Genomic DNA, 13,012 nt, shown 5'->3' with positions numbered 1-13,012 from the left:
CGCGGCGGACTGCGGGGGGCGCGCACAGGGAGCCCCAGGCGAGGCGAGACCCCCTTCTGTACCCCGCGCGCCCGCTTGCTCGGCGCTGCACAGTCGTCTGCTTCTGGCGCCCCCTGGTGCTGCGCGCCGCGGGTCTGGGCACCTGATGTTCCGAAACCGCCTCCGCCTCCGGCTTGGGGAGGGGGCGGAAATTTCCTCGGCCAGGCTGGCGCCTCGCGAAGAGCGTGGGATTGCCGAAGGACGATACACATTTCGGGGGAGGATGCGAGGAAATGAACACCTTCACGTGGCTGCTGGTAGTGTGAAATGCCACAGCCTTTTTTGCAGAGCAATCTGGCATCATCTAGCAAAAGGCATCCGTTCCTTCACTTAGCAAATGTTTACTGAGCACCCGCTACGTGCCAGTCACCATTCCCGGAGCTGAGGACACATTCCTGAACAAAACACTCGGGGTCTCTACCTAAGCGTAGCTCGCCGTATGGTGGGGGAGAGAGACGAAAGTAAACAGATAATATTAAGCAAAGGGAAGTGTGCTTTGATAGGGGGAGGCCACAGGACGCCGTGACAGTCAAGAAACGGGTCACCTGACAGGGGGTCTGGGCAACTTCCCAGAGGAAGTGAAGAAATACCGAGGGGAAAGGCCCGAGGTAAGAATCAGTTACTGCTTGAGTCTTTGAGAGCAGCTCCCAAGGGATGGGGGTGGGGTGGCCAAGCCTGAGAGGTCAGATCTGCTGGGCCTCCAGGGCCTAGAGGAGTTTGAACTTTGCCCCAAGGACACTGGGAACCAAGACAGGATTTTCAGCTGAGGAGGGATCTGTTTGGAGTCTGGTTGAGAAAGGTCACTCTGGGCAGGTGGGAGAAAGAAGTGGGGAAGGGAAGGGCCGAGGCCGGTCTTCTCGCCTCTCTGGGGGTCATCAACACTGTGTCTAAAGGCTCCAACGCTGGGCTCCACAGTGGCGTCGGCACCGGTTGATCCAAGGTGGTGCGGGGGGGCGGGGGGGGGGGTTGACACCTGGGGCCTCACCCTCAGCTCTCCTGTGAGCCCACCGCTCCAGACAGGGTAGTGCCAGGCCTGGGGTGGGGCTGGAGGTCCAGAAATAAACCCATAAATAAGCCCCACCCAACTTGTTTTGATCTAGGAAGCAAGGGCTATGAAAACCTGCCAGTCCCACTACTCACCACCTAGATAGAATGAGGGCAGGGACAATTGTCTGTTTGGGACAATTACTTGTATTCTAGTTGCTGGGTCGAGCCTAGGGTAGGGGGGGAAGATGGGCCATATGCAGTCATTACCTAGGATACAGCCCTCTCCTGTGTGTATTTAGTTCCAAAATCTCATGATCCTCCGCACGCAGCCAGAGGGAGGAGTAAGACCATGTCTCTGCTGAAACCCTCCCGCGCTCCTGTCTCACCCAGAGTAAAAGCCAAAGTCCTCACCACAGCCCTCCGCCCTGCTGATCTCACCTCTGCTGACCTTGCCTTGAGCCACTCTCCCCGGTCCCCAGGCACAATAATCCGCCCCCCCTTCTTTGTGTTCCTCCACATCCCAGCCCTTTACCACCACAGGGCCTTGGCACTTGCAGCCACCCCCCCACCACATATACACACACCTCTCTTTCCCCAGATCTTCACCTGGCTGCCTCCTTTTCAGTCTCTGTTTCAACATTTTTCACCAACGGCTCAGCCTCATCAGTAATGAGAGAAATGCAAATTAAAACCACTGCGAGATACCATTTCACACCCATCAGAAGAACAAAAAGTTAAAATTTGGTCAATATCAAGTGTTGAGGAGGGTGCGAGGGCAGCAGGACTTTTGTCCCCATGCTGAGGAAGAGTCAATGGGCACAACCACTTTGAAAAAGTTTGACTTCAGCTGGTAACATTCTACTCCTGGGCCGAAGGCCTCCCAGGGACTCCCCGCCTCTGCCACAGATTGGATTCCGCAAGGCAACACCCAAGCCTGGGCCCCACCCCCCAGACATCCAGATTTAATTAGGGGGGGGGAGCTCCCTCCCCTATTAGCATTTAAAAAAACTCTCCAGGTGATTCTAGTGAGCAAAGCTGAGAACTGCCCAGCCCCAAACTCAGAAGACTAAACCCTTGCTCCTAAGAGCAAAACTTTGGGAACGACCCACATATTTATCAATAGTATCATGGATTAACAAACGAGGGTACAATCCCATAACGGAAGAGTGAATGACTCCGATCTCCAGGGGATGACACGGGTAAGCAGTCCAGGGGCCGCTAGTGCGTAGACACCGTGGCCTGGCCCTCCGGGTTTCCATTCCCTCGGTCGGTCAGGCACCTGCGCCCGGGAAGGGGTGGAGGGCGGGGGAGGGTCCTTTCTCAGATCTGGGCTGTCCCCTCCTTTCTGATTGAATTGTCCCCGCCCTCGCTCCCCTCCCTCCTGTAAGGGGCGGAGACCGCGAGGTGGGAGGGGACTTCGAACAAGGCCTGGGGGCCACAGCCCAGCTAGTGCCCCGAGGGGCGGCCCCAGAGCCATATAGCAGGGAAAAGCGAGCCGACACCTCTGATGCAGGGGTGTCAGGTCCTCCCGGAAGTGGGTGGCCTCTGTGGCGAAGCTGTGGCGAACCGGGCCGGGCGGGGCGCTCGCCCCCCGCCCCCAGCCCTGGGGCGTGGTCCTCCGGCGCCCTCTGCTGGCCGAGGCGCTCCCGAGACCGCTTCTGAGCCGCCTCGGGCGAGGCTGGGCACCCAGGCCACTAACTGGGGTGGAAGCTGGTACACCTGTGCTGGAATATCTACTGTGAGCAGGAAAGGCCTCTGAGAGGAAGATACATTTGAACAGAGGCCTGCATTTTCTACAGGTATCCATCCCCCACTAAAAGTAAAAACAATAACTAAAAATGTGACTTACACAAACTAAAAAAGAAAGTCTCCCTTTATCCCAGATATCCATTTCTCTCCCCAAAGGCAATAATTTTTTTACCAGTGTTTTGTATGATCTCCCAGGGATGGTCTTTATAGAAACAAGGAGACATATATGTATACTGATATGTACATGCCGTCTTTCTGTGCTACAAATGGGAGCCCACATGCCAGTCGATCCCAAGTAACAATATTCAGCGTCTTGAAAATAGCTCCAGATCATTACATGCAGCTTCCTTAGTCTTTTGCAAGACTGAAGACTCCTCAGTTGTATGGATTATGCTACAGTAGCACAATGTATTTAACAAAAGGATTCTCCCTTCCTGAGCCTTTAGATTTCAATTTTTCCGCTACCTTATAAACAAGGTGGCAATTTCCATGGATGTCTGGTACGCACATCTGTGCACTCTGGGCCAAAGGTATGTTCTATAAAATGTTGATACATTTGTCCAAATGCCATCCAAAAAGGTTAAACTAAATTATACTTCCACCGGCAGGAAAGTGAGTGCCCCTTAAAAACTGGCCAGCCAGGGTGTTTCCTGACTTCTTTATCTTTGCCCATCTGATAAAAGAAAGTGAGAACTCCTGGTTGCAATTTGCGTTTCACGTGAATGGGATGGAGCATTTTTACATGTTCCAAAGCCATTCTGTTTCTGCATCTCCACTCGAGCTACCCCTTCATGTCCTTTGGTCGTGGAATTGATGAATTTCTTAACTGCTAAAAGCTCTGTGTATATTAGGCCAATTGGCCCCTGTTGATTAGATCATTAATCAGGTGGGTGAATCAATCAGAGTCAAAGACTTAATCTTGACCAGGAAGAAGACAAAGTCTATGGAAAGTTCAAGGGATGAGTCAAGGCTAAACCATCACCCTTATCCTTCCTTGATTTAAAAAACAAAACCTCTTTGAATGTCTTCCACTTGCCTGAAAGCAAACAGTGATTCAGCCTTGGGCCTATGACTCCATAGGGCCTCTGAAGGAGTCAGAATCACCAGGATATATACTGGCTTTCAAGGGAGATTTTGGGTCAAAGCCTGCTGAATGTGGCCCAGAGTCAGGGGCCCCAAGAAAAGATGTGCGAACCGTTTTCCTTCCGGTGTGCCGAGCACCTCCTGTGTGCCTGGTCCTGGGCGGGCGGCTCCCTCCTCTGGGGTCTCTCTGGCATCCCAAGGTGGGATTTGATGCTCTTACACCCAATCCAAGGCCCATCTGGGGACCACTTAATATACTACAGTGCAGTCATATTATACACCTGCCAAAACGGAGAAGGCTCTGCATGTGATGGACGTGGAATCAAGACATTAAGTGGTTAAAAAAAAAAGTGCAGAACAGCACGCACAATGTAATACCATTTGCATAGAAAGTGGGAGAAATAGGTATTTCTTAGAGACCCACAGAAGCCACCTGTGGAGGGAGACAAAGAAACTAGTAACGGTGGGGGTCTCTCAGGAGGGGGTCTCCGTGGCTGCCCGGCAGGGGTGGGAGGGAGGGGCTTAATACATGCCCCGTCCCCGGTCTTTTTCTTTTCATCATGTGCAAGTATTAGCCTCGTTAATTTTAATAGGGTAGCAAAAGTCGTCCGTCAGAGGACTTGTTAAATACCTAATAATCCAATCAATGGAGTATTATACAGCCGTTAAAATGTCAACGCCTATCTGGATGTAAACCCTTCACAGCCCCATCTCCTAGGAAAACCGTCTGCATTACACCAAGTGTAGTGCAGGGTGTGGCCCCTCCGGCCCCTCCGACCTGATGAGGCGCCAGCCACGACGGGCCACGCCAGGCAGTCTAGGGCTTCAGTGCCTTTGCGGGATGCCCCCTTTCCCTGGCATGTTTTCCCTCCAGATGGCCTCCAGGCTCACTCCTCATCTCGGGGAAGCCTTCTCTCAGCCACCCCTTCTCCCTCCAGTCTCCTTCCCTCATCCCCCTCCCCGTTTCTTTTCTCCCCTGCACTCACACGACCTGACACTGTGTGTGTTTTACTCATTTTGTTGATTGCCCTTTAGAACAGAGGTTGGCGAATACAGCCCATGGATCAAATCCAACCTGCGGTTTGCTTTTACAGGGGTATCTGGGAGGCTCGCTCGGTCCCGCGACCAACTCGGCAGCCCCAGATCACAGCTTGGGCTCTGTGCTGAGGGCGGAGCCTGTGTGAGATTCTCCCTCCCGAGCCCTCCCCTACTCGCCTCGTTCTCTCTTGTTCTGTCTCCCCACCAATAAAAAGACTAAAAAATAAAATAAAAAGAAGGGCCTTTACAGATGACTATTTGCAATAGACTTGAGGATAGGGAACACTAACTTGGAATCCCAATTAAAGCGAAATATAAGTCTTCAAAAGAAAATTCCATTCTTCTCATTTGAAGACCTGTGTTACCAAAAAATTATACTTAAATATTACATTTTTAAAAAACGTTTACTTACTTTTGAGAGAGAGAGAGCGCACGCACATGAGCAGGGGAGAGGCAGATAAAGAGGGGGACAGAGAATCCAACGCAGGACTCAAACTCACAAACCATGAGATCATGGCCTGCGCCGAAGTCGGTACACTTAACTGGCTGTGCCAACCAGGTGCCCCTAAATATTATATTCTTTTAGGTTTATTTAAGTTTTTATTTATTATTTTCTACTCCCAATGTGCCTCAAACCTAAGACCCCAAAGTCAAGAGTTGCATGCTCTGACTGAGCCAGCCAGGCGCGCCTAAATATTACAATTTGTCAACAAAAAAATGTGTGGAAATGTATTTTCTCTTGTTATGTAGGTGCCTACATAATGTCCTCACTACTGAGGCCTAAAACCTAATATTCACTAGTAAACCTAAAAGCTAAATATTCACTCTCTGCTCTAGACGGCTCCCCCTGGGCAGAAACCGTTTTATGCACTGCTATGACCCATGTACCTCGACAGTAGGTGCTTAATAAATATTAGCTGAATGGATGAATGAATGAACTAGACTTTTTAGTGAAAAAAAAAAGTCAAGGGAACAGCATATCTAAGAGGCGGCCTTGTGTGCAGAAGTAAGAAAGATAACACCCACCCCATGGGCACAGACTGTGAAAGGTGACCCAAGAAACTGCTTGCATCTGAGGAGGGAAGTGGACAGGGTGGGAAGGAGGCTTCTTTTTCTTTTTTATGTTTATTGTTGAGAGAGAGAGAGAGAACAAGCAGGGGAGGGGGAGGGGCAGAGAGAGAGGCTGGGGACAGAGGATCCAAAGCAGGTTCTGTGCTGCTCGCAAGACAGCCCAACGCGGGGCTCCAGCTCACAATACGTGAGATCATGACCTGAGCCAAAGTTGGGACCTTGACCGACTGAGCCCCCCAGGTGCCCCTTCCCCCAATCTTTTCTGAAGGATATGAATGTTTTATTTTAGATACACATGTGACTATTTCAAATAAATGACTTTTTGATGGAACAAATCCAACCACAAACACCAAGACAAATACTGATTGCCTCCAAGACGTGGTTTCCTTATTCATCAGGGGTAATAAGAAGGGGATGCTCTGGAACAACCCCGGGTAACCGGAAGGAGGTGATCACCTGGGTCCCAGGCAGCTGCCCAAGGCCCCGAGGGTGGTAGGTGTCTGCGTGTGGGGCCGAGTGACGCCTTGGAGCCAGGCCTCCCCACACCTGGTGCGCTGGGGCCCCGGGCCTGAGACGGGTCGCTGGGATCCCCCCTAGGATCTCCCCCAGGTGCAGAGTGGCGGGAGGCTGACCCAGTCTCCAGGAAAAACCCCAAGGCCTCTCTCTCCCCACCCACCCCCACCTTCCACACCTGTAGACACCTGTGCCTCTCTGACCCGCCGTGTGAGGGAGACCGTGCCAAGCAGGAGAAAAGTGAGAGCACACGATTTTCTCAGGTCAGGTCAGAGTCAGCTCTTAGCTTCAGACTCAAAACAAACTCCAAACCCTGCTCGGTCACCCTCACTTTCCCGGTTGCTCATCCAGCCCTGCTGGCCGCCTTTCTGCGCCTCTTCATACAGGTTCTTTCCCGGAGCAAGGGGAATGCCCTTCCCCAGCTCTTCCGGGAGCTGGGCCTCGGTTCAAGCGTCACCTGAGAGGCACTGATGCAGCTCACTTTCCCATCTCTTGCACACTGGCCCCTTTGATTCCCATGACCAGCAGTGAGTAGTAGGCAAGATTATCAGTCCCATTTTACAGATAAGGAAACTGAAGCTCATCGAGGTGAAATACTGACGTGCCCAAGTCACAGCGAGCGAGAAGCAGAGGGTGCCTGGCCTAATAGGCTAGGACATTGTGATAACCCAGCCGGACACAAAAAAGGTCTCTGTGCCCAGTGGAGCTCACAGGTGAGGGAGGAAGACGGCAGCCGGCAACCCAGCAGCCCCAAGGGACTAAGTTGAGTCAGAGGAGTGAGATCCAAACTGACTCCAGGCTGAGGTCACAAGGATGGGCAGGTGAAAGGGGAAGGGAAGTGAGAGAACACACAGGGAGCAGTGACCAGTGGCCACCATGATTAAGAAGCCCAGGGGCAGATGAGTGTTCCAGGATGTGAAAACAATTCAGGAAGGCAGAGCCCCAGGCCCTGGCCGGTACTTTTTTTTCTCAAGTTTATTTATTTTGACAGGGGGGTGGGGAGAGGACAAGCAGGGGAGGGACAGAGAGAGAGGAGAGAGAAAAAAATCCCAGTAGGCTCTGCACTGTCAGCGCAGAGCCCAATTCGGGGCTTAAACCCACGAACTGTGAGATCTTGACCTGAGCCAAAGTCGGATGGACTGAGCCACCCAGGCACCCCCGGCCGGGACTTTTTAAAATCAAAAATGTTCAAATGGAGTTTAGGAAATCATGATGTTTTTAATATTTGTATTTAATATATTAACACTTAAAATTTTTTTAATGTTTATTTATTTTGAGAGAGAGCAGGAGAGGGGCAGAGAGAGATGGAGACGGAACCCGGCTCCAGCCTCTGATTGGTTAGCATATAGCCCGATGCAGGGCTCAAACTCGAAAGCCATGAGACCATAACCTGAGCCAAAGTCGGACACAACTGACTGAGTCCCCCAGGCACTCCAATATATTAACACTTTTTTTGGTTAATGTTTTATTTATTTTTGAGAGAGAGAGAGAGAAGGAGAGAGACAGCATGAGCAGGGGAGGGTCAGAGAGAGAGGGAGACACAGACTCTGAAGACAGGCTCCAGGCTCTGAGCTAGCTGTCAGCACAGAGCCTGACACAGGGCTCCAACCCACGAACCGTGAGATCATGACCTCAGTTGAAGCTGGACTCTCAACCGACTGAGCCACTCAGACGCCCCAATATTAACACTTTTAAGACATACACACAAATGACTGCAGAGCGCAAAGCTGGGGGCCAGTCAAGCTCAACCACCCATGATCCTGAGACCCTAGGCAGGTCCCTTTCCCTCAACTACCCCCACCACCAGGTCAGAAGCTAAAGCCCCCATGTGTACACACACACACACACACACACACACACACACACACAACCTTCACCTGGCTGTTCTCACTGGTCTTAGAGGCAGTGTTGCCAGATAAAACACAGACGCCCAATTAAATTAGAATTTCAGATAAACAACAAAGATGCTTTTCGTATAAGGCTGGGACAGACTTTTCTTTATCTCAAATTCAGACTTAACCCGGGCTTCTAGTATTTTTACTTGCTAAATCTGGTAGCCCTACTTGGAGAGCGGCTCCAAAGAGCACTTCCAGCACAATCTATAACCAGCCTCCTGTTGATGGGTAATTGGGTTGCTTCTCAAGAACAATAGTCCCATGAAAATCCCTGCACAAAGGACTCTGACCTTCCCTACAATTGTATCTGCAGGGTGTGTTCCGAACAGTGACTTGGTTAATTCTCTACCTGGATTCCTACGGCCGAGCTGCAGAGGCCTCTGAGGCCTCGGACAAGCTTCCTCTGTCTCTGGGGGCAGGTTTTCTTCCTCCCTCGTCTCTGCCATTTCTGCCTGTCTCGCCTCTCTCTCATCCTCTTTCCATTAGGTCCAGCAGGCAAAAGTGTATTTGTAAGGATGCTCGCTCTGGCCCGGTCTCGAACAGTCAAGGTGGAAACCATCTAAACACCCACGGACAAAGTATGGCCCACCCTCCCCAGGAGCACCAGGCAGCCATTACAGATAACACCACGCTGCCGCGGAAAGATGTGGCGGATACATCATAGGAGGGAAAATACAAGCTAACAGGACGAGAAGCGTTTCCCCAGTTTACGTTTCAATCGGAAATAATGGTGACCCGGGGCACCTGGGTGGCTCAGTCAGGTAAGCCTCTGACTTCGGCTCAGGTTATGATCTCACGGTTCCCGAGTTCCAGCTCAGAGCCCCGAGCCTGCTTCCGGTTCTGTGTCTCCCTCTCTCTGCACCTCCCCTGCTTGCGCCATCTCTCTCTCAAAAATGAATACATGTTAAAAATGAATTAATAATAAGCATTATGATTTTTAACACTGTACATATTTGTTTTATAATTTTCAACACTGTATATATTTCCTATCTGTATAACATTTATAAACAGGCGTCACTATTTTTTTTTTTCTGAACCATTTAAGAGTAAGTTAGAGACCACATGTCCTTTACTTTTAAGCCTCTCTCTGCAAATTTAAGAACAAGGAGGGCACCTGGGGGGCTTAGTCAGTTAAGCGTCCGACTTCGGCTCAGGTCACGATCTCACGGTTCTCGTGGGTTCGATCCCCGCGTTGGGCTCTGTGCTGACAGCTCAGAGCCTGGAGCCTGCTTCGGATTCTGTGTCTCCCTCTCTCTCTGACCCTCCCCCGCTCATGATCTGTCTCTGTCTCTCAAAAATAAAGAAATGTTAAAAAAAAAGAACAAGAAGATCCCCCCATGCAACTGTAATGTAACTGTCAAACTTGGGACATCTCACGCTGATACAATACTGTTCCTCACAGACCACAGTCTACACTCCAGTGTCAGCAGTTGGACCAATGACACCCTTTATGGTAACCCTCACCTACCAAGGATCCAATCCAGGACCACACTGCATCGAACACCTTTAATCTGACCTTGACAGGAAGAGTCCTGGCTGTACTGTAGAATGTCCCTCAATTTGGATGACTAGCCTGACGATCCCTTACGGCGACATTCAGGTTAAGTGTTCCTCCCGAGAACCTCAGAAGTGGTGCCGTGTCCTCAGTGCATCCCATCGGGTCACCTGTGGTTCGTGAGTAGGGGAGGGGCAGAGAGGGGGGAGACCGAGGATCCGAAGCAGGCTCTGTGTTGACAGCAGCGGGCGGGAGGCAGGGCTCCGCCTCACAAACCGTGAGACCACGACCTGAGCCGCCCAGGTGCCCGAGGATGCTACCTTTAACCACTTGGTGAGGTCTGCTAGGTTTTTCCATTACAAAGTCGCTAATATTCCCTGTGTGAATAATTTCTGGGGAGATCATTTGAGACCGGATAAATAGTGTAGATGATTTTTAGAGTCAGAAAAGGTTATCACTAAAGCCTTACAACCTGTTAAGGACTGAGCTCGTCCACCTGATTCTAACCTTCACCTTCACGGGAGTCGCTGCCCCGCCCAAGGGCACAAGAGGTTTGTTTTAAAATGAGCCAAGCCCACATCACAGGATATAATAGGATTTCCTCAACTAGCCTAAGGACGCATTTTACCTGAGGTGGGCCCCACCCACACCTACCAGTCAGAATCTCCAAGGACAGGGCCCGAGAGAACCTACTTTACAGTAAGTGACCCCCAGGTAATTCGTGTCTTCAGGCCAAGCTTGGGAAACACCTCACTGAAGAATAGCTGCTTAGTCTCCGGACCTTTACAGCTGCTGGCTGCTGAGGTGGGCTGGCACCAGGGGTCTCAGGGATGGCAGGGGGAAACGTTGGTAGCTCATTGGTTAAGCACTTATTTTGCTGCAGGCCCCGTCCTAATACTTTCTGTGGGTTATTTAACTAGATTGCCATAACCCTATAAGGAAGATACATATTAACCCCATTTAACGGATAAGGAAACCAAGGCAGAGATTAGAATAATCTGTCCACCGGTCACAGAGCTTGCGGCGCAGGTGCTGGGAATAGAAGACTGCATCTAACACGCTTTTGCGCTGCAACACCCAGGGCTGGGTCCCTGCTTGAGCCAATGACTCGCTCTCTGGGGCCTCCCCTCCCTCATCTGTGTAATGGGAACGCTATTAGCGTCTCTCCAGAGGGGCTGGTTAAGAGGCTTCAAGGAGATTGACTTTTCCGGAGTAACCTGAATGCCTGGCTTTGATCATCTTTCAGGAATTAGAGGATTAAATCAAAATTATTTGCGGTGGGTGGGTAGGCGCTATGTCAGGAACCCAGGATGATTGTTATTCCCGTAGTCTTAGCGCCCCGCAGCGCCCATATGGGACGCTCTGCAGACAGGAGGAGGGTTGGGGGTAAGGAGATGAAAACAGGCAAGAAAGCCTCCAGGGACCACGTCGTGGTCGAGGGCCTGGGCAGATCCGGTTTCCACCAGGCGGCGGCCATCTCCTCTGGCCTGCTGGCTGAGTCTCAGGCCCCTCTGCCCAGCAAGGCCTGCTCCAGTGCTGCCCGGTTTGAGGGCCAACCTCCACAGACAGTGAGGGCCGGGCCCAGACTCCAGGAGACACTGCCCCCTTCAGGCTCTCCTTAACACCGCACAGGCCCCCTGGAAGGATGCTCTATTGTAAAAGAGCCCCGTCTTAGTTCCATTTCAATGCGAGGAATATTTATTGAAGGTATTTGGGGCCAAATATGAAAGAGACTGGGGCTCAAGCCAGGCATAGTCCTTGCCCTCAAAAGTTTAACTTCTTTTAACTTCTTAGAATGGGAGACAGCCATTAAAACAAGGAATTGCAGGGGCACCTGGGTGGCTCAGTCCGTTAAGCAGCCGACTTAGCTCAGGTCAGATCTCACGGTTCGTGGGTTCGAGCCCCACATCGGGCTCTGTGCTGACAGCTAGCTCAGAGCCTGGAGCCTGTCTTCGGATTCTGTGTCTCCTTCTCTCTCTCCCCTTCCCCTGCTTACTCTCTGTCTCTCAAAAATAAATAAATAGGGGCGCCTGGGTGGCTCAGTCAGTTAAACCTCCGGCTTCGGCTCAGGTCAGATCTCACGTTCGTGGGTTCAAGTCCTGCGTCAGGCTCTGTGCTGACAGCTAGCTCAGAGCCTGGAGCCTGCTTCCGGTTCTGTGTCTGCTTCTCTCTCTGCCCCACCTCCTCTCGTGATCTGTCTCTCTCTGTATTAAGAATAAATAAAAGATTTTTAAAAATTATTTAAAAAAAATAAATAAATATTGGGGGAAAAATTGCACAAATTATTTACCTGTTTTTTCTTCATGTTTGTATTTGAAAGTGAGAGAGACAGTACGCGAGCCAGGGAGAGGCAGAGAGAGACAGAGGCAGAATCTGAAATAGACTCCAGGCTCTGAGCTGTCAGCACAGAGCTGGATGTGGGGCTTGAACTCACATACTGTGAGATCATGATCTGAGCTGAAGTCAGACGCTTAACCTACTGAGCCACTCAGGCGCACCCCACACAAATAATTTAATGAGGTGTGAGTTGCCTAGCACATAGCAGATGCTCAGAACATTCATTTACTCTGCTGATACACACTGAGTGAGGCTTACAGACTTGACCAGTACCAAACACACAACACGCAATGAAATGTGAATGCCTAACGGACAAGTGATTTTTTAGCATGAATATTCCTGGCATTCACCTCTGGACCTGGGCAAATTATACTTCTGTGAAATATCTGATACATATTTATTCTAAAGTTACTTGTTTGCTTGAAATTAACATGTAACTGAGAGTCCTGTATTATACCTGAATATTGAGCAATGGGGTCACAGCGGTAAGAATTGTGACCTGAGGGAACTTGTAGTCCGGGTATTTATACAAAAGTTTCATAAATACTCTGGGGGCGCCGCGGTGGCTCAGTCGGTTAAGCGTCTGACTCTTGGTTTTGGCTCAGGTCACAGCCTCACGGTTCAGGCGCTGACGGCAAGGAGCCTGCTTGGGATTCTCTCTCTCTCTCTCTCTCTCTCTCTCTCTCCCTGCCTTTCCCCCACTCAAACGCTCATTCTTTCTCTCTCAAAATAAGAAATACTTTTTAAAGTAAGTACTCTGATTGATATCAGAAGTTTCTAAAGGGACATCAGACATGAAATTCTG

General features: G+C 50.7%; 1 protein-coding gene across 1 annotated transcript in view; it reads right to left on the bottom strand.

The window, feature by feature from the left end:
* Positions 1–343, bottom strand: part of SNAI1 (snail family transcriptional repressor 1) — a 5,785-nt gene extending 5,442 nt beyond the window's left edge. The window contains exon 1 of the mRNA XM_029917966.1: positions 76–343. Coding sequence (XP_029773826.1) covers positions 76–343 — 268 coding nt within the window. The remainder of the gene's footprint in view (positions 1–75) is intronic.
* Positions 344–13,012: the final 12,669 nt, after the last annotated feature.

Source organism: Suricata suricatta, chromosome 12 (assembly GCF_006229205.1).
Source record: "Suricata suricatta isolate VVHF042 chromosome 12, meerkat_22Aug2017_6uvM2_HiC, whole genome shotgun sequence".
Classification (NCBI taxonomy): Eukaryota; Metazoa; Chordata; class Mammalia; order Carnivora; family Herpestidae; genus Suricata; species Suricata suricatta.
Note: the sequence above shows the minus strand (reverse complement) of the source record. Positions and strands in the feature narration are given on the sequence as shown.